Source organism: Hyposmocoma kahamanoa, unplaced genomic scaffold (genome assembly GCF_003589595.1).
Source record: "Hyposmocoma kahamanoa isolate Upper Pololo Valley unplaced genomic scaffold, ASM358959v1 65, whole genome shotgun sequence".
Classification (NCBI taxonomy): Eukaryota; Metazoa; Arthropoda; class Insecta; order Lepidoptera; family Cosmopterigidae; genus Hyposmocoma; species Hyposmocoma kahamanoa.
This window is the reverse complement of record NW_020653853.1, coordinates 12,175,440-12,203,435: the sequence shown is the minus strand read 5'-3', so window position 1 is coordinate 12,203,435 and position 27,996 is coordinate 12,175,440. Positions and strand designations below refer to the sequence as shown.

Sequence of the window (27,996 nt, the reverse complement as noted above, 5' to 3'; positions counted from 1 at the left end):
ATATACATTTCTCACGTTAAAATAATTAATTACACAAATATTTATTTTAGTTGCCTGCCCAACGAATAAATAATTCAATACATAATATTAGCCTATTAAATTATTTAGGTATAAGCTTTGATAAATAGTTTGATATTCTGTGGTCAATATTTTGAAATAAAGTAGTCCTTCGATTACAGATTTTCAACAGTAATACAGTAACAGTATCAACTTATTGGCAGTAAATAGAAGTAGGTCGTGTTTAACAAATGGCACCAGAAACAGCAAAATTGCGAATTGAGCAATATAATTCGTACCCCTGCAAGCCAACATGGGACTAGAAGTCGAGTATGAGATAAACAAGAAACCTTAACAAAAACACCTTTATAAACTATGACAAGTTTGTTATAAGATTTACCCCAAGTAAGAGCGGTAACATACGGTGACTTAGTAGCGCGACTGCAACAATTCAGTTGCGATGCAGTCTCTAATCGTCTACCTTTCCACACACGCGATACAATCGTGATGCACGTTTTTGATGATTCAACATAAGCGATTGCATCGATGTAACCGCCTATAAATTGCCAGTGTCGTGATGCAATCGCACGTCTATATCGCTGCTAAAAGTCGCCGTGTGTAACCACTCTAAGTGCTATCATTTCTTTATTGATTTTATTATTACGGACTACTGCTCACTCCTTCTTAACCACTTACATGTCCGCACCAAATATCAAAATCAATCAGTAACGCTGATAGCAACAGGTGGTATAAATCTCCAAACATGACTGACTTCTCCTGAACAAGGCTCTATAATGGACGGATGCTCAGTATCTCTTAGCGACGTATCTTCTAACACTGGTTCTGTTGTTGAACATTGAATGTCGATTTTATACTCGCCGGGCGTTAGGAATACAACTGTACATTCGTGATACACTTTCGCTGACTCTGGTAGAGAAGTTAGCACCACTCTGTAAGCACATTTTATTACTTATGTATTAGTGCGTTATTTAGTATAAAGCCGCGTTTCTGTTACACTGATGCTACTGGGCAGTTCTCTGTATGATAGTTTTTCTTAGGTCTGCTCACATAGTTCTTTGTTAGTAGATTGATTTAGAACTTTAGAGTTGCGGATAGAATTGGATTTTCGTATTTTCCTGGCCTAGGCCGGTAAAGAGTTACGTGGTCCGTAAAAAAAACTTTGTTTCTTTCTTGATAAAATAATGCCAATTTGTGTTGAGCATGTTTGATTAATGAGTATTATTTGTAATTCGCATGACATATTACTGTAACATGCGATATTAATCAGGGTAACCGGGCTTCATGCCGTAGCTTACGCATTACAATCCAACAATGAATTGACCCTTAGAAGTATGCTTAGTGTTTTGTATATGACACGTGACCGTAATTATAATAAAAAACAAATTAGCATACTTATTGTTCCCCGCAGTAGCAACTCTATTATCCAGCTTGTAATTCAAAACTCCATTGTTATAATCTTGATAGAATTGCACAGAAAGGCAAAGCTTATGCAGTGGCTGTGTTAAGTGGTTGGCAACAATCACGCCTAAGGACAGGCACTCGCCAGCCGAACAGTTGTACTCCTCTTGCGGTTTGATGCATTGCTTGTTTACGCTTACTTCTGCAATGATAAAATAAATAAGGTTAATTTGTAATAACTTACTGCGTGGTGAATTTCTTCTTATCGTTAAGAAAAGAACACCTTTGTCTTATTTCTTTAATAAATCTGTAATTCGCTTTTTTTAACGATGTTTACTAATATTGCCCAACTTTATGTAGTTATCCTCAAAATAAGTTTTAATTTTAAATTACACGTTGGTTTTCCATGAAGCTTTAAAAACACCACTACAACAAGAGGATGCAACTTATAATCTATGAATGTTTATTTTTTAATAGTAGTAGGATCCTTTTAAATATGTTTTACAGATATACATTACACTGACTCACTTAGGACGCACAGCGTCACATAAGACGTCCAAACCCGTCGAGCTCCCTCTACCAACTGACGCACAGTTGACGGCTATGCCATCATTTGTGCGCGTGAGACAATGTATTATTATATCCACTAAGTCGATACACTACACTAGTGACAGGTTCATGTTAGTACAAAGCCAAGAACACGTGAAGCTTGATTCGTTAAGATTTAAATTCAATTGTATATCGCTTACTATAAGCTAGATACAGATATTTTCCAAATTGTCAATCGTCTACTTGCTGTAAAGTGCAGATGTTGACGTTGATATCCCATACGACATCCAGCTTGTATCGTTCAGGGATAACAGTTTACTTCACTACAACACAGCTTGCAATAATATTATAATACATACCGCTGCTTTTCAAAAACAGTAGCTTCAACCAAAATAGTTCATTTTTTTCGTCTTATTACAGACATGCACTCAGAATGAGCTAAATTTTATTGCAAAAAAAAACTTTTTATTGTTTAAAATAAACATGTGAGAATATGAGCATGTATATAATTCGTCTGCTTTGCATTTTAGATATTCTGCAATTGTTTCTAAACCATCTTACTGATAATTTAGGTGATTTTGTGATAGGCCACTATTCTAGAAAACCATCGATATCTTTTTTAAATAACGTTCAAACTTACCCCAATTCAAAGGCGACATCCTAACAATATCCATCATGGCCTGTGACAATGTGATGCCTTTAACAGATGCTCTACCACGGATGTCAGATTGCATGAGGTGCCATTTCAGATCCACGTTATTAGTAATGTGTTCGGAACACATCAGCTCTAGACTGTTACTTAACGCGCCCGTGCTTGTCGAACGGACGTCGATTGAGTCTGGAAGAACATTAATACGCAATCTAAAAAAAATCACACTAGATATCTCTAGCGGCGACGAATGCCGAAAGATCTATAACAAAACACACATAGGAGAATTTCGACGAATCGGTAACTAGACCCGTGACTCAGATGGTTAGAGCAAAGCTACGGTGTAGCATGGTCGTGGGTTCAAGTCCCACAGGGTCGACGAAATATTTTTTTTTTTGTTGGTTCGATCTTTGTATTCATAATCATTAATTGGCAGTTTTTGGTTTTGTACTTTAATTTTTATAGGCAAATACATATGTAGATTTATACTTCATTTTTAATTGAATGGTTCATATTTTAGCTAGTGGGTATATCCACGATAGCAAAGAACTTAAACAATAATTTGTATAAAGCGACAACATAATATTTGGTTTCTCTTTTAATTGACGCATCCTCTGTACGGATCCTTTGTACGGGCGCAGGCAAGACAAGTACCAACACAACTAATTCTGTTTTGCTCAGTGGTTCATCAAGGTGACCGGTGCTGTATTATATTTTTGAGGCTATCAACGCAAAAGTGGTGTAACCACATGAAATGCGTATTATAGAAGATTATTATTATTATCATTATAGGATTTAAATTTAGCCAAATTCATATTATAAATAGTAATCATGTTTGACCAATACAATTTTTTATACACCAAAATAGCATCCAAATATAGTTATGTACTTTAGTATAATTGAAAGTAATATCGTAGAAAAAAAGCATTTCACCACTTTTGCGTTGATAGCCCCAATTATCATTTTTAATAATAATAATAACAATAATTTATTTAGCAAGGCCTAATTACAGAATAGATAACTAAAATTAAATAAGGTGCAAAAATTATGTAAATATTATATATTAGGCTGTACAATTAATTCTAAGGTAAATGACCTCTGACTTCCCATACTAGAATAAAATTTTATATTATATATATAATTAATTGACTAGTACAAGCAGTGTTTTTAATCTCAATTTTATCCAATGAAAAGTTATAACGTTTTGTCAAATTACCATTCAAAGAAAGTTACGAAATATGTAGCTCTCAGAGACATTTTAGTATAGTTGTGTGTAACAGAATGAATTGTGTGAAAAGTCCTGACACATACCATCATCTTTCAATCTTGTTGGTGGTGCGTTAAAAGGGCACCTATCTAACGGCACAGGCACACGGCACGATTCCTTGCTTTCAATTAAGATGTGTTTGCCCGACGCATATTCAAAGTCCATTTCTTCGTTAGTTAGATTCGTCACGTCTAGTACTAGGTAGAGCTGTGTTGGGCTGAAATGTTCAATGGAAATAATGTTTGTTTGTACAGTCGATGCTCTAAGATTTCGGATCCCCTACCTAGCGATGAAAGAGACTCAGTCTTTTAAGGCGTTTTATAAAGGCTCGACTCCATTTAACAGGACTCGACTCTAAAATTAAGACTGGAGGTTCGCGTTTTTATTAATAAGACTCAATCGTTATACTACGTTTAGTAAAAAACAAGACTTCGTAAAAGAAAAACCTAAAAGACTTAGGGTCGTATTCCAGAACACTATTCAATACTGAAGTCAGGATTTGAGCAGACTTGAGCATGATTTCAAGCACTGGAAATACGACCCTAATGGGAGGGATTTGAGTATGTTTTCGAGTGCTTTAAATCATACTCATGTCATGACTTGAGCAATGAGTAGAGTTCTGGAAAACGACGCTTAAACGACTCAAGTACTTTGCAATAGACTTATACCTATTTCAGCCTTATTAAACCCGAAGTTTATAAATAAAAATGACGTAGTATGTAGTAAATAATCACGGTTTGTTTATAATAAAAATTAGGAGTCAAAGAGTGATTTAAGCAATAGGTACGAGATTTTAAGACCTAATTATAGAATTATTTATGACTTATCATACTTTTTCTGCGAGTAAATTAAAATAATGAAATTCAACCAATATTTAAAAGTCTATGGAAATCCAATTCTAACGTGCCATTTTTTATTGTGTGTAATATTGGTCTTTAACCACTTTTCCTATTATGAAGTCCTGGTATTTTTGTTTAAACTTCTTTAGAAACCCGTGCACACTAGTGAGATACAATTTATCTGTAATACATAGAACAAATATATACATAAAAATCTCGCCTGTCACCCATTCAAGGGTAGGCAGTGACTGTGGACCTCCACTTAATACGTTCATAAATAGTATGTTTCATTCAGCATTATGGTCAAATGACAGTATCAGACACTAAAATTTGATAAAATACTTTGGACTGTTGGGTTCAGTATCCATTCATTTTTATATTAAAGAAACAAATATTTCTTAAAAAAACAAATTATTGAATTGGTTATAATTAACTGAGTTCTGTGAACAAAGCTACGTTAACGTCATCCATCAATAGGAAAATAAATATCTTGTGGGTAGAAATAAAATCACTCCATACGGCTCATGACTCGCGACTCCACAGGCTATAAGGCGCCAGTCGTTTTAGTCGTTTTAGTCCTACAATTCTTTTAAGCTTCCTAGGGTTAAAGGACTTCGACTCGAATTAGTCTCCAGTTTTAGTCTTATGACTCAAAACTTGAGGGTAAAAAGACTAGACTAGTCGTGAGGCGTTACAAATTAGTCGAGGTTTTTTAAAAGACCTTAAAAGACTGGGTCTCTTTCATCACTACCTCTAACAGACTATTTGGTTCTGAGTCATACAAAAATGTTAAATCATTTGTTATGACTCCTTTATTACATCATTAGTGAATGATGTTTTAAGAAACTTTTTAATTCAACACGATCTTTAATTACATTACATGTAAAAAAAAATATAAATTTAACCAAAATATGGATTTCCTTTACTTTTTTTTTTAATGCGAAAGAAGGTGCTAAGAACCAGAAAGTCGGCTAGGATCAGGTATCTTAGAGTATCGACTGTACTACTAATATAAAAATTGTATGTTATTATATTATTTATTTTATTGAACATCATAACGTTTTTACTACTATGATATTCATATATTTTTGGTAAAAAAACTCCACTAGTTTCTTATTATTATTGATATAAAGATCATACAAACACATAGAAGAAATCTTTCAAACCGACTGGCCTGTATGCAACAAATACTGGCCCAGTCGGATTGAAGGAGAGATATCCCACGGCATCACTCATTGCGCTGTCAGAGCACCTCCCTCCTGGGCATAATCTGCCTTGGCACACTTGGAAGTCTCTAAATAGACTGCGGACCGAAGTCAGCCGAAGCAAGGAGGCATGCACAGATAGGGTAGCTCGGAGAGCGCATGCATTTGTGGTGTCTCTCCCCAGACTATGCCACATCTCTAGTCTTGTCCTGCGTGCCCCTACACCAAGGGAGGGCCTGTACAACGCCACTGATAATGCTGAGTCGCTGCGTACTGGTGCTCATAAATATAAAAGTCGATACGCGAAGAAGTCGGATCGAAGGAATTTTTCTTTATGCTTGTTCCGTCTTTGTATCAATAATAATTTTGTTGTATTTAGTTTATTTTTATGTTATTACTGTCTTTCCGGCACTTATTATGACACAAATTTAATTTAACGCGACTTTCAAACTCTTTACGAGGGATGGTGATTTAGATTCACCATAAGGTGCGCAAGTAACTTTAATACGAATATGTAACGATCCGCATGTAATGATACATTATGGCGGGATTGTATTATGAAAATGGTTGTGTACCAAAAACGTATACCAAAAGTGTAAGATACTATGACTATACAATGACTATAAGGTACCTTTACCTGTATATTGTCACTTATATTTAAATTCTAACTACTAGTAATGTAGTGATGATTAGTTAAGAAATAATTGCGATATTACACTTCGTAAGTTTACACTTACATTTCAGCCGGTAGCACATCCCAGTGGGTAATAGATACATTTGGTAGGAGTTCCAAATTGATCTGCAGAGTCGATTGTCTACAATGCATTTCTTTGCCACCTCCGCCTGAATATCTTATGATCACCTGCAAACATTACGTTGACTGAGTTGAGTGGCAACCGTGACCATGGGACCCGAAACGTCGGTTTGTTTGAAAAAACAAATATACGCGATTTAAATCCGGAAAAATAGTTTCATTTCCTAAATATATAATAATATGTAGTGTAGTTTATATAGATTATTCCGGTTTTTTGTGTAGTCATTTATTTAATCATAGTTAAATAAATGTATAGTATAGAGTAGGTATAGTACTGTAACAGAAACGATACTTTTAACGGTATTTATACCTGAGTTTCTACTTGACGACCTCTCGAAGGGGGCAATACAGAGATAGGTGCCGACCAATTCGTTGCATGAGAATTCGTTGATCTGTAATCGATACATTAAAATTAGGTACAATGTTTATTTACAAAACAAATAAGACTTGTACCGAACTAGTATGGAGCTTGGCACTTTACTCCCAGAAAAATTTAACCAGACTCAACTTCTATGCTAGATATAAGCTTGAAATAAAGAGCTTAACAGAATAATAAAAAACATGGTGGCCTGCATTTCCAGCAACACGGCGATACTAAAAAAAGTCCTAAAAGCAGCAACACTTAAACGCTAAAATGTTCTAAAACATAATTATTATTTTTCTCGACCAGAGTCAGTTTTATAAGAATAATATAAAAAATTATAGCAAATACAAGAATGATATGGATATCTGATCTGTCAATATGGGATTCCGTTCCTTTTTAAGTTACATACTAGAGATTCTGCTCGTTGATATGTTGTCTAATACACGTGTTTTATACTAACTCGAATGTTTTCACTTATTTACAATTAAGATTCTAAATATTGTACTGTATTTTTGTTTTGGTGAAAGATAACTAACAAAATTTGATCTGGTAAGAGCCTTAATTTCCTTTCCTTGATGGAGTCAGACGCAGATGATCACCCTGACAGGGGAGGTATCCTCAATTATGTCAATGCAAGTGGTGATTTTGCACTATCACAGATCTGCTCAAAAGCGCCCTGCACTTACCAACGTAAATAGCGTCAAAGCAAAAAGAGGATCATCTCCGTCTGCCCCCAGCATCCAAACCATTTTCACTGTTCCTGGTTACGAAAAACACTCTAAAATCAAGTTCTCATCCTTTGACAAAGCGCCATTCTCAGTTCAGGTATCAAAAATCGAGGATATCCACTCTCCTGGCAGTACAGTTAGTGCCCCTAAAGTAGCTCAATTACTCCACAAAAATCAAGTTCCTGACATTGTCCAATGTGGGATTAGATCATTACGCAGGAATAAAGTATGCGTAGAATTCAAGACTGCAGAAGAACCAAACCTGTTTATAGACAGTGAGTTCCTAAATAAGAATAAACTTACTGCTAACATTCCAAGATATCAGGTATCACGTATGGGAATAGTTCGTCATGTCCCTAAAGACTGGTCAATGGAAGAATTTGTGTTCTCCCCGAAATCTCCCAATACATGCGGTTCAGTTATCAGAGCCAGACAATAAAGAAAAGTTGCTACTGATGGTGTAAGTGAATGGACCCTGACATCATACTGTGGTTTTAACTTTTGTTGGTCAGGTCCTTCTTGATTATTGACTTACAAATGAATGGACGACGGGTCTAATACAAAAACCACGAAAAAAATGTCCCAAGTCAACCTATTCGAAATTTAAATTGTAATGTCATCGCAGTATCGCGCTGTCAGTCGAACAAATGAAGACTAAAGCGGAGTTTGGCGCTCTGTATACGATTTTAGCGCCTTACAAGTGCGGACACTTTTTAGCGCGGTCCCGACGTCCATATAATTGTAAGTCAATGTTCTTGATAAAGTATACTGCTTTAATATGTCTCTTCCAGTCGAGATTTATAATTACCTACGATTCAATGCCGTCATTGCTGTCGATTTGGTCACGTAAGTAAGGACTGCCGCTCAAAGCTTCATTGCAATAAATGCTCTGAAAATCACGCAGGTGATTCTTGTGATGTAGCCGACTGTAATGTATCTTGTTTCCTGTCTCTAGAAAAACATAAGGCTACTGACTTTAAGTGCCTTGAGCATTCACGTCAAAAATCTATAAAAATTGTTATGTCTGAAGAGTACATCTCCTACTCAGTGGCATCGAAACGTTTCAGGTGTGTGAGAATTCCTTATTCAGACTCTACCCAATTACCAGTCTCCAAAAAATTTATCGTCCTCACCTGCGTCTCTTACAGAAAGACTGTCAATGTAACTTGCCAGTTAAGACCAGAATTGAGCCCCTCCTATGACGTCCAGGCCCACCAGAGTCTAACTGCGACTCCGGCATACTTACTCCCGAATGGTAATGTCTTAAATAGGCCTGAAGAACCCGACTCACCGTCAGCTAATGATAACTTGGTTGAACTACTCACTGCTACTCTAGTAAACATCCTAGAAAAATTCTCAGATATTATTCCTCCTTATGTTTTGACCCTGCTCAATGAGTTGATACCCACGTTTAAAAATAAACCTTATAATGGACCCCAGTTTCCTCCAATGGAATTGTAGAAACATCAAAAATAAAAAACATGATATTTTACATTGAATCAAGAGACACTCCCGTGTTGTTCTTGCCATCTCGGAGACATGGCTTGGGCCGGGGCGCCAGTTTAGGTTACCTGGCTTCTCATGTCTCCGGGATGACAGGGATGATGGATGGGCTGGCTGTGCTTTATCCATCAGTAGATCTATCTTCTACAATGAGATTCCAATCCCTCCACATAGACATGGACTGCATGTTGTCGCTGCCAGAGCAATGAATATTTCTTTCATATCCGTTTATATCCCACATCCTTCCCTAGAATTGATAAGGGAATTAGAAACCCTCCTTTTCCCAATTAATAGCCCTCTTATCATTCTGGGAGAATTTAACTGTAAACATACCACGTGGGGCTCTCACTGTTGTGACTCCTTATCCCCATTCTTATTAGATTTGGATGACATTAATGTCTGCGTTTTAAATGATGTTTCAGCCACTCGCAGAGTCTCACCTATCCAAAACCCTAGTGCCGTTGATCTAACTCTGGCTTCGCCCTCAATGGCCCCTCTTCTCAATTGGAAAGTGCTCCCTAACTCATTATGGTAGTGATCACTTCCCAATTGTAACAGTTCTCCATCATTCCCCCCTCCCTCCCACGGCCATTGCTCCACTTTTAAAATATCGATTGGAGAAAGCTGACTGGGAAAAGTTCTCTGGTCTCGATGAAGAATTATCAAATTAGCCAGATGTAAATTCTGGTAACTTCTTGGATCTATATGATATATTCGTAAGCGCCCTTTCTACAGCAGCAGATAAATCAATCCACATTAAAAATTCAGCTTTCTTCTCCTCCATGGTGGGACGCGGTAAGCACTGCCAGTGTTCGCGAGCGAAATCTAGTCGAAAATATTTATTCTGCGATCTCAATATGGACAACTATATAACCTTCCAAAAAATATCAGCACGTACTAAAATATTGCTCACCAAAAAGAAAGCCTTGGAATGGCAGAGATTCTGTAAGTCTCTTTCGCCACGCTTGCCCGCATCACTAGTATGGAAAAACTCAAATGTTTCAGAAGATCAATGTCATCGACTAATAATCCTACTCTTAACATTGCCGATCCTTTGCTCACCGAATTCGCTGGCATACTGGCCTCCGCTTTTGTACCATATGAGGATTGTCTTCCCACATTCCCTACGTCGAGAAGCTTACTAGATAGAATGGAGGACATATTCACATTTGCTGAGTTAAACTGTGCATTGGACAATCTAAAGGACTCCTCACCAGGTGTTGACGGTATCCCTTACTCTTTTATCACTAAATCTTCACAAGTAAATCTAAAATCTAAAACATTTTTTCCAAATTTAATCAATAATTTTTTTGAGACCTGTAGAGTACCGCAAAGTTGAAAAACACAAATAATAGTCCCAATTCAAACTCTCAAAGATCCCAATATGGCAACATCCTATCGACCTACTGCACTCTCTTCGGTTTTGGCCAAAATCATGGAACATCTTGTCAAGAACCGATTAGAGTGGATACTGGAGAGCAGACGAGGAATGGGCACCTTAGATAGTCTTAGTGTTCTTACCACTGATATCCGGTCGGCTTTTTCTAAAAACCATCACGTACTTGGAGTATTTCTGGACATAACTTCTGCATATGACAATGTACAACTTCCAATTCTCAGGCAGAAAATGCTTCAGCTGAGTATCCCTATCAGGTTGGTTAACATCATTTGCGGTATGTTTATGGCAATGTCCAGGGCAATTACCTACCCCCAAGACTGGTCTGGAAAGGTTTACCTCAGGGATCTGTCTTGAGTCCCTTGTTATATAGCGTATACACCTTCGACCTCGATAGAACGGTAGACTGCTTTTGCAATATTCTGCAATACGCAGATGATATCGCCCTGTACGCGTCTTCGGCATCGGTGTTAGACGCGACTAACCGACTCAACTCAGCCCTCTTCTATCTCAATAACTGGCTCACAGATCACGGACTATCTCTCTCAGTGGCTAAGTGTAACGCTGTTGTCTTTACTAGGAAGCGAAGTATTCCTAAAGTCACTTTATCCGTAAACGGTCAACCGATTGATGTTCAGGACCAAGTCAAATTTCTCGGTCTCATCCTTGACTCTAAAACGACAGGTGTGCATCATCTTAACTATATATGCAGAAAAGTTGCATCCGGTATTAATGCGATGCGAGCACTTTCTGGTGTACGCTGGGGATCCCACCCCTACAGCCAAATAATGCTATACAACGCCATAGTCCGCAGTCACTTTGACTACGGCGGATTCCTCCTAGAACCCTGCCACAAAATAGCCCTCTGCAAACTGGACAAAATCCGATCCAAATGTCTTCGGATCATAACTGGCGCTATGAAATCCTCCCCCATTAACGCGCTCCAGGTAGAGTGCTCAGAGCCGCCTCTCTATCTCCGAAGACAATATCTGTGTGACAGGTTCCTATGCAAGGTTCTACAAATATCCTCTCATCCATTGCTTGAAAAGCTCCGATCGCTCAACCAGTTAATCCCAACCTCTAAGTATTGGACCTATAAGGACCCCCTCGTTTAGTGAAAAGCCTAAATAAATTTTCAAATACCGAAAAATTACCAGTACAATATAATAAAAACCCAATTTCTGAATTTGATTATGACTCCTTAATATATCAACCTACTATTCTTTTCAATATCGGCATTAATAAAAACTCTACAAATGCAAGCTCAAAATTAGAAAACATAATTAAGAAGGATTGGAATAACTGGTTTTGTCTATATAATGACGTTCTAAATTAGCAGAAGATATGTAATATCTACATCTATCTATATATATCTAATCTGTATATCTAAAATACGTGATTGCGGATCTGCAGTGTGGATCCCCAAGTATAAAATAATCCTCGATTTTAAATCTCCCCTCCAGGCCCCTGTATTTACGGGTGAAGCGATCGCAATCTTGGAAGCTTCCATGGTAAAGATAATTTTATTTTGAGTCTTAAAATCAAAGATGCTCTATATATATGCAAACTGGCAGGGCATTGAAGTAGTTCTGGCATGGATTCCAGGCCACTGCGGTATTCTGGGGAATGAAACAGCTGACTCGTGTTCCAAGGAAGCCACCCGGCTTGGAAATATCACGAATTATCAATGCTATATCCGGGACCTCCGTATTTCAGCCAAACCTAAATGTTTAAGACTTGGGACAATCTCTGGCAGAAGACCCGCTTATCTAAAGGTAAACAATACGGAGACCTTCAACCGGACATACCTCGTCGTCCTTGGTTCTTTAAGCGTAGAAACCTAAGTAAACTGGTAACGTCTATAATTATTAGACTGCGCCTAGGACACATAACTTCACCAGTTTTTTTGGCCAAGATTAGGGTAAGAGACAATTCCATTTGTGAATGCGGGTTGGAGGAGGGCACTGTAGATCATATATTTTTCCACTGTAATAATAAGACTCCACCTGTACGAATTGCTCCCTGAAAATATGCCCCGTCCCATTAATCTACCATTTCTTTTGACCCAAATTCATAGTCCTTTTGTAAATACCCTGTCCAAATTTATCCAAATCAACAATATTAAATTATAATAACCTTATCTATTAAAAACTATTTTCTGTCAAAAATTTAGTTACAGTACAATATTATATATTTATAAACCCATCCCCCCTTCTATTTTATTTTTTATTTATGCATGTGATGTGAATGTCTAATTTGTGTTTTTGTGTTATCCCTTTTTGGATTCTCATCGTACTCAATTGATCTTCGGCTACGTAACTGTACATAGTCACACCAACGTAAAAGTGTCTTTTTCAACCCTTTTTTTTCTTTTTCAACCCTGACATTGGCAGAATCATCGTGTAAATCGATGTTGCCACTATAAAGAAATTGGAATTGGAAGTTACATAGTATTAAAAATTCGGAACTACTTTATTCATTACTTTTTCTGGAAATTGCAGGTAAAAAAAATAGTTTTTATTTCAGAATTGTTGGATTTTGAGAGCTATTTACAAAAAACTAACTGATAGCCTGGTTAAATTTTCCATTTATCTTAGTACCACGAATGGAATAACTCTTTTATGTTTGAGATATAATCATACATTTATTTGTTTGTATGAAGTTGTCCTCGATTGAGCGTGAACATTCGAGCAAATTCGCGATTTACTTAGTCGAGCAATTGGTGTTGGTTCAAAGATAATGTAATCGCGCAATGTATGAACAGTAGAACGCCTGCAATAATATAATGTTAAATTATCTTACCTAAAACTCCCAGAAAGATTTCTATTAGGCATCAAACCGCTATTTAAAGATGTGTGTTGATTCGAACTTTGCGTAGGCAGTGAGGTCTGCGCGTTGGGGACTGGTGAACCTACTCTTGAGGGATAATTTGAATTTAGACTGTTAGGGAATAAGTTCTCTCCACCAACACCGCCAAGGTCAAGGAAATCTGCTTCTCCGTATAGTTTCATGACTATAGTGGCGGTGTCATTTGGTGCAATCGGCAGTTGTGTTTGTATATCTTCATTGGACCATTGGAATACTTTAGATTGAAGTTGATTGTCCATATTTGACTGGAAACGTGAAATAAAACAAAATGAGATGAGCGACTTCCCTAAAAGTTTAAAAGTGGTTGTTTGAAACAAATAAAAAAAATTCAAAGTACTACATTACAATTGAGGTTATCAGGGCAAAAGTGCACCACTTTTACTCACGCTCAATTTTTTTTCTACAATTTTACTTAAATGGAACTAAATTACACAATTAGTTTATTATTAGTTATTTTCATGTTTAAAAATATGTAATTATTGTTGAAAATCCTCTTTGATGCAGAGGGTGCACGGCAGTGCCAACAGTCTCTTGACCATAGTAACGGACAGTTGATGGTTCGTTTAATAAACGCTTTAACTCACTGCATATAGTAGCTTATAACTGGTATGCCAAATAAGTATAATATAATTAACGTACCTACTAACATAGTTTATAAGTATGTTACTAATTTTTGTTTCTTTTATGATACAAATTATTTATGGATTCAAGTCCGAAATAAATGTGTCTTATTGTAAAAAAAATATACATGAAAATAGCATCCAAATATAAAATAATTATGTACTTTAGTATTACTGAAAGGAATATTGCAGAAAAAATGTTTGTTACACTACTTTTGAGCTGATAGCCTCAATTAATGTTAGATATTCGTATATTAATTAGAATCGGGCGTAAATTTATGTAGTCAGCAGTTAACAAATGCATGCATTTTTTTGTCAAATATTTATAAATCAATAATTATAATGTAAGTTGTATATTTAGGTATGTTTATAAGATTTTATGTTTATGTATACCATTATCATTAATGTTTTATTCTCTTTACTTACCTGTATAGAAAGTTCAAGATATTCAATAGGCACAGCACTAGTATTGGTAATCTTCATAGTACATTCCTGACTTTCCCCATTATATAATGATATATTAGTGTTACTGCCTATATTCTCCATACTCGATAGACTGTTACCCCCAGAAGATGTAACTGTGGTCTCAATGGTTATTGTAGGCAAACTTGGTATGACCTCTATAGAGAAAGAAGCCGGGAATTTGTTAGGTGTAGGCATGTTTTTGAGACGACAATTCGATTTAACGCCAAGAGTGTGGGTTGAGTAGCCGAGAATCTAAAACAGATACACAGTCATAGCTTTTTAGTAGTATGAAACAAAGTGAACGTTTTATGACTTTAATACATCAATATGAACAAAGTGAACGTTTTATGACTTTAATACATCAACATAATAGGTAATGAGTACAATGAAAATGAAGTCTTGGTAGCCTAATGGTTTGACTTACCGCCACTCAAGTCTCCACTGTATTCATTATTTTGATTTATTATTGAATAAATTTAGATGTAGAATTTACGTCCTGGGCGATATTATATTACATGAGGAGTTTAAAACGAAACGCAATGAGCAAATTCTCGATTGATATCTATTTTCTTTACAAGAAAACTACTTTTATCCTCTATCTGTGATAGTATGTATTATAATAAGACAAGTAGAGCAACTGCCGCCTGTTCGGCGCGTTACACTTCACTAGGAACGTAAGGTTGTCCTATTATTATTTCAGTTGTACTACCTACAAGTTGTAAGCATAATTTTTAAAAATTAAGGTGTACATCACAACATTATCTGATGTATTGATATAACCTTTGTTAAATGCATTACTGACGTACTGATATACAATACCAACATTGCAGATTGCTATCTGGTTTATTGGAGTATGATTATGAAATAGAAATGAAATGTTGAAGTATTGAAATATTGGAGTCACCCTTGTTCAAACCACTAAACATAATAATAAACATGTCTACTATTTGAAGTAATTTTTAAAAACCAAGTGAACGCTTTAATTCAATATTGAATGGCATGTGAGACGAAACGCGCTATGTAACGTGAGTACACCGCGAGATTATGCGAATATGTGTGTCCGAGCATTGCGCTCGACGGGTGTGCACACATACAAGTCTCACTTTTACGTTTTTATGGAGTTAACCTACTTGTATTATTAAATTGTGGTATATATTTTTAAGTACTATTTACGTCCTACCTGCAATTCTCCTATTTCTTTTGGCGTTCCATGAAGATTCACAGTAGTGGGTGAATCTGGTGCCAGTACTATAGTCTCCGGAATGGATTCAAATACAACACCTGATGTGAGTAGTCTCATGTTCGACACTTTCAGCTCGAAAGGTAAGGGATTTGTTAATTTCAATTGCACTTCGCAAATATCGTCTTCAACCCACAGGTATTCTATAAGAAGAAATGGTATGCATAAAATTATATAATATATTTTACAAGAAGTTTAGTCTACAGTATTCATATAATTATAATATTTGTTTATTTTCTCTCCCAATAAAAATTACTAAAAACTAATAAAACAGAGTTATGCTTTTTTCTCTCATAAATATGAATTTTATATATTTATGAGAGAAAAAGGCTGAACTAGAAGAGCTGTGTATGTTAGGAGTGTTTATCTCCAATTTATGTCTTGGTTGAACAAGTACTTAAATTACTTTGTGCAATTGCGATTAGGAAATAAATTTAAAAAGTATTTTTTTTATTGTTTTGTACATGAGTGGATGCGTGTGTGTGTGACACGTGACAATCGTATGAGAGCATGTCATTTACGATGTTATAGTCAAAAGCTTCTCGGTTTCGTCATGTATTAAATATTGCAGTCAATAAACTATTGTTTATTGACTGCAATATGTGATATTGCAGTCAATAAACAATAGTTTATTTAATAGTTTAGTTTATTGACTGCAATACGTCTGAGTTTCGACTAAAAGGCGTTCTATAAACTTACATAATTATTTAAACTTATATGTATACAAACACTCAAGACTTTACAGTCCCTTTGCGGTGGTCAAGGGTTATCGATCGCCACTTTGGAGAGCCATGGCGAACATCCCTTCCTTCACTTACTTTCGTACGAACCCACTTATATATACTCTCTACGCTCTCCTATGAACTTAAAAACACTTACCCATTTTCCCTTCATCTTTCTTCGCCTTCCTCTCAAGGCTGCCAAAATGTATAGGCGTAAATATAAAAGGCCCAGTTTGCGCTTTGCACTTGATGAGATGAGGTGTGCGTGCCGGCGCGAGGGGGCGGGGGGTGAACCACGAACAGTGCGGCACGTGTGTTAAGTTCGCGGGTGGTATTACTTCGCCCGTTTCTAAGACTAAAGGTACGGGACCTCCCTCGCATTGAGCTGAGAGACCCTAGAAAATAACACTTCTCATTAGGGTGACAAGTACGTACTGTAGGCAAACTTAAAGTTTCTTATGTTTATATCTGTTCTATATTCATGGAGCCATTCCAATTGAATTATATCAAGCTACGAAAGTTTATTAAACAACATTATAGGCTCCTAAAAAAGGAGACCTTAGTAGAGAGTAATTAAAATAGCACAAACACGGTGTTAAAGTATAATAATATTTTACATACCTGTAATTGTATAGCGAGATCCCTATGCTCTTGCTTGGTAAGATGCGGCCACATGGTCTGAAGGAGAAACGTCATGTGACGCGTGGCAAGCGCAGGGTGACCCATCCGCCGCGCTGCTACTACTAGCTCTTGTAGCAGCTGGATTTGAAGCGCGGGCCAACCTTATGACGACAAAAATCAGTTTGATTCTGTGCTTGTTTACTATAGTTATTACGTGATGATATAGGCATTCTGAAATTATTTGATATTTATAATTACGTTTGTAAGGACTATGGTCTAAACCGATGATTCCCAAAGTGGTCTATGCAAATCCCAGGGGTTCACTCCAACCTACAAGGGGTCCACGTAAGCGAAAAAGAAATAGATGGTGCATGAGACGTTAATGGGAGTCCACGAGAGTTGGATGGAACCCATTAAGGTAGGTCGTGGTCAAAATTGTCTTAAAAATGGAATAATCCACATTAGATCGGTACCTATGTAAACACTTAAAACTTTATTGTAATAGACGTATAAATCACCTATGAGGTACGTTAATGTTTTGCAACAAACAAGATATTCAATTGGATGAAATGTATAAAACTTAACATCAATTTGTTTATTTTTAATAAAGTTTTTCACTAGCAATGTGTCAGCTGTCAAACAAATTCGCCAATTTCAATGTAAATTGAAATAAATAAAATATTGCAAAGGCAATAGTTTATCTACCAGATAAAAAAAATTGGAAATCTCTGGTCTAAGCCCTCTCTTTGGAGGAGACCCGTGCCCTACAAGTGCACATATAATAGGTTGACGATAATTTTGTCACTTAAGTAAAATAACCAATCACATAATCACAAAGAAAATTGTCTCAAGTCAGTCAAACGTAAAATGAAAAGGTTGTTTGGAAAAACAATGGTATACTTTTAACTTACCGACTTGATGCTGGATTACGTAATTTGGATCCAAGCTAAGTTTATGCCCCGGGAAGCTATGCAGCATGAGATAATAACAACGCTGCCAGTCGGGGTTCGGATTGCTGGGGCTCACTTGACGGGTGGCCGCGAGGCGTTGGCAGAACGCTGATTTGCGGAGAAAGCCTGAAATGATTTTTACCTTATAGCAAACATGACTACGAGTTTGACCGGGCCAATTAACTAACCCGGTGTCAGTGCACGACAATAATGGAATTTCTACTAAAATTGCTGTAGGGCTAGCACGATAGGGCGCGACTTGAGCGAGAGCGACATAAAGTGCGACACACTGCTATTCTCGCATATAGACATCTCGCCCTTTTGTGCTAGCCCTACTGGTGTGCAATAAATTCCTTCTTCGAAAACATTACAATAATGAGAAACTGCCAACCTTATCATGTAAAATATTGCTTCGCGTTTCTACCATTGAAAATAATATTATCATTTCCGAGCGTCTTTGAGAAAAAAAACAGAATTCTTTTAGCCTATCAACTGCTATCGGGTCTAATCATACTTTCGGCATATATTGACGACTCGCGTCGAGTTTTTATTTGCTATATAATACGGTTTTTTCAGCACGTTACTGCAGAAAATAAAATGAACGAGAAATTGGGTTGAAAAACATAGAAAATTATTTAGGTTTTAACAGAAATAAATAAATAAAATGCTACTTGATAATACGTAATTGTTACTTTTTATTGAAATTTGATTATTAATAACTTTAAGGAAATATTTAAGTGCATATCAGAAAACTTAATACATATGAAATTATGTCCATTATTCAAATAACTTTCACATCTAAAAAATATTACTAGAAATAAAACAACTGTCTAACAAAACTAGTATCAAAAACAATTTAAAAACATATATCAAAACTAGACCTCTGGTAATTTCTCAGTTAATAACGAAAGTGTTAATTTATTAACAAAAGTATGGTTTACATAACAAAAATACTGATTGCACATTAAATTAAGTCAAACGAATTAACAATTCTTTTAACAAAATTACCGTAATTTTATTTGTTCTCTGCTTTGGAGCTGATTTTCTTGAAAAATAATTAATAATATTGGAACTAAATAGAACCTTTACTTGCAAATACAAAAAAAAAACTGCGATTTTCAAGCATTAGACTTTGTTGCAATGTTTGTGTGAAATTTAATTTTATTCGTTGATCTTATTGTTTTGGACAAATTGTACAATTAGACCATTATATCAAATAAAATGGTGTTTCATTCCGATAAACTGATGTACCTTTTAGTGAATTAGGTATGTTTTTTGTCAAAAATTTATGGCCATACATTTGTTGTATGTCAGAAATATTAGATATGTATTTAGATGATAGATATGCATTGCGATAAAATGTTATGCATTAATTTTAGTACATAATGCTAAATAAATTTTCTTTTGATGTACATATTTTGATGTGCAATCAGCACTTTTGTTGGGGAAGTGACATATTTGGCTGTGAAAAAACTTGCTTTTTGGTGAGCGGTTAAATACTACCTTTAACTTTAATGAAGCAATTTCGCTATTTAGTACTCGAGGGTGAGAACATTTTTGTATTCAACGGAATATTTTTAAAACTCAATCATAACTGCTTACTATTAAACGATCATAAAAAGAAGCTTACCTATTTCCTTGTAAAGATCAGCAAGTGTGTCAAACCTCTGAATCTTCTCTTGCTCGCTAAGCGTCAAATTGATAAATATAACATTCTGTAGAAAACTAGACGCGTGTAAACTATTATTCTGCTCAATAGCAATTCTAGCTGCTTTAAAACAAGCTTCAGTCTCTACTATACCAGCATTCTGGTATTTACTGTAATGAATAATAGCTTTTCGATACTTTTCGGCTATTTCTTCCCCATTTAACAAATACTGGTTATTAATTTGAGAAGGAGGTTGTCTAGGAATTGAAGGGAGGTCTGGACCTAAGTAGGATTTCGGACCTTGATATTCAATATCGCTTGAAGAGGCTAAAGATTCCGAGTCAGCATTGTCAGTCTCGGATTGCCTGGAAGAAGTTTCTAGGCTTTCAGATGAAGATGGCGTTAGTTCACTGGGCTGATTTACAGGACTGGAAGTTTTAGAAGACCTAAGGGGGGATGAAGTCACTTTGAACTTTTTAAATGGATCAGTGTTGGTGTTAGGATTGAATAGAGATAATGGCTTTGTTTTGCTTGGAGAGCTCTCTTGTAGACTAGCGTTTCTCTGTAGCGGCGTCGAGCAACGTAGATTTGGATATAAAAGTATTGCTGATGCTGCACAGAGCCCTGAAACATATTTGTACCGTGTAATGTTATTTGCTCGAACTTTTACTCTGCCTAAATAGCAAGATGTCAACATGAAGAGACAACAGGAAAAAAAATACGAATTTCAGTTCAGACTTAAACACATGGCTAACTTGTATTAAATATTAAGAGTCGTGTTCTAGAACTCTACTCAATGCTCCAGTCAGGATTTGAGTATGGTTTAAAGCACTCGAAATCATACTCAATTCCCTTCCATTAGGGTCGTATTTCCAGTGCTTGAAATCATACTCAGATCCTGACTTAAGCATTGAGTAGCGTTCTGGAATACGACATTTAGGGTCGTATTCTAGAACTCTACTCAATGCTCAAGTCAGGATTTGAGTAGGGTTTAAAGCACTCAAAATAATAATAATAGTAATAACGCTCACACTCAACATAAAAAAAAAATAATCATACTCAAGTCCCTGCCATTAGGGTCGTATTTCCAGTGCTTGTGTTTCCAGTGCAATCCTAACTTTGGCATTGAGTAGAGTTCTAAAATACGACCCTAAGAAAAATAGTCCACACTTATCATAAGTACTGTAAATAAATAATTAAACATGAAACGCCCATCTATATCGTTAGCGAATGTCTTGCAGTTCACCTCATACAAATATATGCCTTATTGAGCATGAAGTTTCTTCCGAGACTATCGACTTCAATTTGTAGGACTAATCAGGAGTAGTCTGAATTATTTTATACCTGAGTAAATTCTTCACTAAAATAAATGACTAAAATCTTCAAATTAGACGCTTGTAGAAGCGCTGCAGTTGCGCGATTGTAGCGCTTTTGTAATTTTTAGTTCACTAATTATGACTGCAAAAGTGAAAAGCATTCACGTTTAATTGATTTCTCTTATTTTATTATTATTATTGAAGCGATTACATTATTTAGAATATTATTAAATATTTACAATAAATGTTATTGCTGTTACTTTTAAATAAATAAATAAGTAGCGCCGTTACTTGACGATGCGCGCGCGCGTGGATAATGGCGGCGACGTCACCTTCGGCTATTTCCGCCGAGCCGAACGCACATTCCTGCGCTCTCGTGTTTTTGAAGAGTCAATGCGCTTGGACCGATGCCGAGGCTAAGACGTCGCGCTCGCGCCCTTGAATAACGGTACTTTCTTTTGTTTACAAAAAAAAAAGTGTTTCACTTCTATCATATACAACAAAATTCCCTATATATAAAGTGGTGACCCCTGGTTTTAACGAATTCGCGTAACAGAAAATATAACATCGACGAAATGTCGGAAGGTGAACCATCAATTTGCCGCGTTGGTGTCAAAATACCTATAATTTTGGCCAGATAAGCCAACCTTATGGTTCGCGCAGCTCGAGGGACAATTTGCTCTCGCGAATGTTACGACAGACCCTACGGAATTCTATCATGTAATTTCGGTGTTGGAACCCAAATATGCCGCTGAAGTTGAAGACATCATTACCAAACCACCGTCTACCGAAAAATATGAGAAATTGAAGTCTGAACTCATTTCCCGTTTATCCAGCACAAGGGCGGAGCGTTAAGCTCATTTTTAAAGAGGAATTGGGAGATATCCAATCCAATTTTTGCGCCATATTCGCAGCTTGGTTGGACGATGATTTGATTGGAAGATGGTTTCTCCGTACCACCAGTTTGGGATCTAGTATTTCCTCTAATGAAAAATCCCAAACAGACATAAGACTGCAGTACTAATTAATATGTTTTAGTTTATTCTAATTTATATTATTAATTAATAATAAATTGAACTTAATAAAAATTTCATTCAATACAATAATTTGTCAAAGTTAATGTAGCGTAAATTGGAATGTTTCTTTGTAAAATTAAAAATAAGGTATTTAATTAATAACTATTGTAACTATAGTGAAAAAATAGGGTGGTTTGCATCAATATTAGACATAACTGGTTGAAGATTGTACCACCTCAGTCAACCGTGACCATGGGACCTGTAAAGGGCCCGAAATGTCGGTTTGTTTAAAAAAACAAATATACGCAATTTAAATCCGGAAAAATAGTTTCATTTCCTATGTGTAACAATCGCGAAAACCTAAGAACTCGATACCAGACACAATATTACATACGTACAACACAAGGACAACCTGTTTTCTCACGCCCAAGGCGTTTAGCTCCTGACCGCCTAAAAATCGCGAGGCGCGAGTTTGAAGATATGGTGCGCACAGGTATAGCACGGAGATCGGATATCCGTGGTCATCCTCTTTGCACTTAGTACCTAAAAAGGACAAAGGGTGGCGCCCTTGTGGCAATCATCGCGCACTTAACGCGCGCACAATACCCGATAGGTACCCTGTGCGAAATATTGCCGACAATATAGAACACCAGGTGCACCTACGCACGGTTTTGGAACGGTTTAACGATTGCGGTATTTTACTTATCGTCGACAAGTGTGTGTTTGCCGAACCACAGATCGAGTTTCTAGGCTATTTAGTATTCTCGGAGGGAACTCAGCCTATAAAGTAAAAGCTATACAGAATTTTTCGCGGCCTAAAACTATAAAAGATTTAAGGCGTTTCCTAGGTGCCCTAAATTTTTACAGGCGGTTTATTACTGGCACCGCACAGTTACAAGTACCTCTCCATGCACTACTCAGCGGTCCAAAGGTAAAGAGCAATAGCCCAGTAGACTGGACTCCTATTTTAGAAGAAGCTTTTAATGCTTGCAAAACAAGTATTGCTAAAAAAAATAATAGTGTTTCATTTCTATCATATACAACAAAATTCCCTATGTTACTATTACTAAACGTTTTATTTCGAGTAACTTTAACAGAACTCATATTTCAGACAACCGTTTCAATTATATGTCAATTTGCATGTTGCTTGTTGCTAGAAGAAAAATGTATGTGTATTATTGTTTTAGATAATTTAGATATTCCACTATACTCGTAGATTAAATGTAGAGTATTTTTAAGTTTTTCCAATAAGTTAAAAATAAAAGAAGGTTGGATTGGAACTGCAGGAAAATGGGAAGATTGGTTTTCTTATTACTATTTCTGACTTTGTTTAAATTTCCATAGCAAATGCATTTAAAAAAGAAATTAAATAAAATTGGCTTTATTTTACATGTGCATGCAAAATAAATTAGAAACAATTATAGAAAATGTGAAAACCACTCCGTGAGTTCTTATTGTAAGGGAAAAAGAGTTTCAGCGCCATCTTACTTGTAATAGTTAGCTATTATATACTAGTAACATTTGTACTAAAACGCCACCTGATGGTGAATGGCTGAACCAGGATGAAAAAAATACTGAAATATTGTAATATAACTCTTACTCAAGTGACTTATGTTTTATTTTGTTAAATTTTAAAATTGTGTTACGTCGTTTTCACGTCTTAAGCCCTACCCAATCAAAATCTTTAAGTTATGATTGTAGATAATAGAGCGTAAAGTTTAAATTGTGTGCACAAACTAAAAAGTGGCGACATCGGTACCCGATCTTACATAGCGTCATTACATATCTCTTTTTTTTCTATATCTATGGTCACGATTGTGGCGCTGCAGCTGCGTTTCTAAATATTGTATGTGTGTAATTAGTAGTGGCGCAGCTGCAGTGCTTCTATAAGTGCCTAATTTGAAGGCGCACTAAAGACATGGGACTCTTATATTAGGTCATACTGATCGCAGTGAGAGTGGGGCTACATCGCCCTACAACCTATTTCCCTTGTACAAATAACCACAATCAATTACAACAACACTTATGAATATGTTCATAATACTAAATGCATACCTTCTTTAGCAGCCGCGAGCCATAACCAATCATTGACGGACTTTAAAATCTCAGCAGCTGAATGGTACATGCTGAGACTCTCTGCCACTAATCCTGCTTGAAGTGTTAAGTCCGCCAGATTTTTAGTAACGCGACCCATGCATCGCTTCTTGTTGTTGCGAGATTCCATATCAAGGCCTGAAAACCACATTTTGAAGTCCAGTAAACAATTTCATTTCCTTCAATAATAAACTGTGACAAATCAAATTTCCAATAAGGAAAGGGCTTGAGTGTGCACTTTGCCCATTATACGCCATGTTTACATTATTACGTTATGGAAAGAATTTTTGATAATAAAAATGATATGACCAAAAAATCTCTTACCAACAAAATCTTTCTTTTCAAATGGTGCTAACAGCAAAGTAACTTTTTCCACTTTTTCTCTAGATCTCTCTAGTCTTTTAGACTCAACTACCCAAAACAGAGCGTTGATTAATTCAGCCACATTCTGTTCCAAATCAGTCACCGGGTCATTCTCGCCATAGAACATGGCATGTGTTTTGAAGTTTGATGGAATGGTGAAGTTATCTTCCTGAGTAGATGTTGAGGATTGTGGGAAGCTGTCTGATGATGTAAGACTGTCTTGTGGTTCACTGAAAAGGGATGACCTATACATTAAAGATTATCTAAATGTTAATGCACAGTCATAATATTTATTAGGATAGTCATTCAAGTAACCTTATTTTATTCACAAATTAGAAATATGAAATTTTGTCATTTTGAAAGCTAATTTGTGACAGGATTATTATCAAAATCCTGCTGAACAGTACAGGACTAAAGAACAGAAAAAAATCTGTGTAACAAATATGAATAGGTACTCTATGTTACTAATCAACACTAACTGTAATATGGTAAAAATAATAACATTTTATTTACTATTTTTTTCTAATTCTTTGGAAGCAACTACAAATAATTTACAAAGTTAAATTCCATATAAACAATTGTGTAATTACAAGCTACAATGAAACACTTCAACATGTCACTGGATTATTTATTTATAGTTATTTGTTTCTTGTTTGTGTGATATGTGTGTGTGTACACTCTGTTATATTGTTTTTTCCCTTTTTATGTATTGTAACTGCCAAATTTACGTGTGCAGTGTAGTTTTTTTTTTAATAAAGTATTTGTGTTCTATTGTATTCCATTAACAAAATAAAAATAAAACTTACTTGTCACTGATACTATGACCCGCCGTGCACTTATCATCTTCAAAAATGTTATAAGACTCAGGCTCCTGCTCAGGTTTCTTCATATTACTGTTAGGCCCAAACATGAATGCTCGGGAGTCATACAAGGTGTTTGAATACTTTACTTTCAATGATTCGTGGACACGACATACTTCATTAAGCTCTACTTGGTTTTGGAACTTGCTTAAAGTTATTAACCCAAGGAGTCTCCTAAAAATCAAAGTTAATAATAACTTTTTATTGTTTTACACATGGTGGCAGAAAAGGCCATTCAAGTCAAGGTTTTTTAGTAGGGATTTTTGCACTGTTGATTTCCGTAACATCACTACGTCTGATATGTAGTTAGTATTACCTTTCAAATTTATTAAATAGGTACTACCAAAAGCCGATCTGCATAGTTAAGCTACACCCATGAGTAAACTTGCAATTTCCACATGTTTTATTTATACAGGTGACTATTTTTCCTTAAACAGCATATATACACATGTGTGTATATGTATACAACATAATGTATATGGCTTGTGCTAGTTGAGTTATGGTGAAGTACAGGTCTAAGGGTCGTATTCTAGAACTCTACTCAATGCTCAAGTCAGGATTTGAGCAGACTTGAGTATGAATTCAAGCATTGGAAATACAACCCTAATGGTAAGGACTTGAGTATGATTTTCAGTGCTCACTGCAATACTCAAGTCCTGACTTGAGTATTGAGTAGAGTTCTGGAATACAACCCTAAGATTACCAAATTAAATAATGTAAACTAATCTCAGAATTAGATAATTCCCTCTGTAACTATGGGTACTTTCTATACTTCTTAATGATATGGATAAGAAGGACAAAATAAGCTGTACTTTATTATATTGTCAGTGTTTTGTAGAAATTGCGAGAGCGCCATTTCGAAAAATTTTTCAGGAGAGCATGTTTTAAATTTCAATTTTGAATTTAATAAGTAAAACTTAAACTTAATTCAAATAAAAAAAACAAGAAGTGAAAATAAATCATACGCCGCTGAAAATGTTTCAGAAATGGTGCTTTCACCCTTCCTACAAAACACCGACAATATATAATACAGTTATGAGCTTGTTTTGTGAATCTAAAGGTAAACAAACAAACATTATTATTGGAGTTTGCATAAGTATTAGGAGGTGGTTAGAAATATCTAACCATATTAAACTACTCAAATAATTGTTGCAATTATTAAATTACATGGACTTCTTAAAAGGAAAAAATGGATTTAAGATCAGTAGCATACAATCGCATTATTTCTAGGTTACAGCCTTTACTGTTTACCAAGAGCCATCAAGCTCCAGAGCTAATTTTACTTTACCTATGTGTTTGGAAATCTCCCCAGTCATTATTCTCAACAGGATAGTCTCTAACATATCTCACCCATATATCTCTCACTTGTCCAGATGAGTCTGAAATATACATAATACTGTTTACTCTATACTTTCTTTACCACATTGACCTGTTTAAAGAGCTGAGTCGCCGACTCAGCCAGTGGCTGCGATCACTGCTCTGGGTCGTGGTTGGTGCTGACAGTGTCCCTAGCCGTTCAGCGAGGCAAATGCTGCCAGTATAATGGATACTTTTGCGCAGGCCATGATACAGGGCGGGATTTCTTTATTCTAAATCTCTTGCAAATACCAGTTTTTATACACCGTGCTGTATAGTCTCAGTCAGACAATCTTGTGGGACAGCAACCCGTCAGGCCTTTAAGTTGTTTCTGTGTCCACAGATTCCTATAGGAATTCCTATATTATATATTCCTATTCTGGGGGCCGTGACTGGATAGTCAGAAAGGAGGAATACAATGTGAGGAGTTACTTTATATTGTAACTTTGAATTATAATTTAATATAAAAAATAAGGACAAAACTATTGAGCTATGATTATTATATTCATGTATAGAACACTTAACTACATTTTTAGTCGTTCTAGAAATTGTAATAATTCTATAACTATCTACAACAATTAGAGTAATTAAAAAGTTCTCCAAGAGCAAACAAATCATTACTTCAATTAAGAATAATGGACGTAAATGAAACGAAATGTGCATGTTTACCAGTTACTTTGATGTTGTTAACTCGTTGTATACGTTCCCAGAGCTTGTTGAAATTTTTAAGCATGCCGCCTATGCCTTTAACCAGCACCAGCAGGCACGCATGGTGCTGGGCTTGCTGCGTGTAGTCCGGATGCGACATCACCGTCTCTCCAGGCGCATGAGACAGGATGTAGCTCACGGACGATCGCATTGATATATCATCTGATTATTTTACTAAACAAAATAGTACACTAATTTAATAAGGATGCGAACTTCTGACACAAGTTTATTTAACAGTCTGCGCAATGCACTATGTATCTTTCTGTATTCTATAAGATTCTTTCTTAATGATTTCCAAGTCAATCATTCGAAGATATCCCGTTTTTTTTAATAATCTATGTTCACGGGGCGTATCATCGAAAATATTTTCTAATTTCTATCTTTCTTTTATTAATAATTTTGGCTTGGATACAAGTACT

The 27,996-nt window shown here is 35.9% G+C and overlaps 1 protein-coding gene across 1 annotated transcript; it reads right to left on the bottom strand.

Moving 5' to 3' along the window:
- Position 1: 1 nt before the first annotated feature.
- Positions 2-27,924, bottom strand: LOC113231244 (protein brunelleschi). Its single transcript, XM_026465473.1, has 18 exons — positions 27,539-27,924; positions 26,802-26,892; positions 25,460-25,687; positions 24,615-24,883; positions 24,252-24,428; positions 19,847-20,488; positions 18,178-18,342; positions 17,267-17,427; positions 16,803-17,040; positions 15,864-16,066; positions 14,645-14,935; positions 13,533-13,843; positions 7,050-7,131; positions 6,663-6,787; positions 3,926-4,098; positions 2,606-2,803; positions 1,411-1,618; positions 2-947 (listed from the first exon to the last, which is right to left on the bottom strand). Exons 1-18 carry the CDS (start codon positions 27,726-27,728, stop codon positions 716-718), a joined length of 3,984 nt encoding a protein of 1,327 aa, XP_026321258.1. The 5' UTR covers positions 27,729-27,924; the 3' UTR covers positions 2-715.
- Between the last annotated feature and the right edge of the window lie 72 nt (positions 27,925-27,996).

Bases quoted from the DNA above. Each gene is read 5' to 3' on its own strand.
- LOC113231244 (XM_026465473.1), bottom strand. From the start codon at position 27,728: ATGCGATCGTCCGTGAGCTACATCCTGTCTCATGCGCCTGGAGAGACG. The intron at 24,429-24,614 runs GTAAGAGATTTT...TGTGGTTTTCAG, and splicing joins TGAAAAGAAAGATTTTGTTG to GCCTTGATATGGAATCTCGC. The intron at 1,619-2,605 runs GTAAGTTTGAAC...TTATCATTGCAG, and splicing joins GATGTCGCCTTTGAATTGGG to AAGTAAGCGTAAACAAGCAA.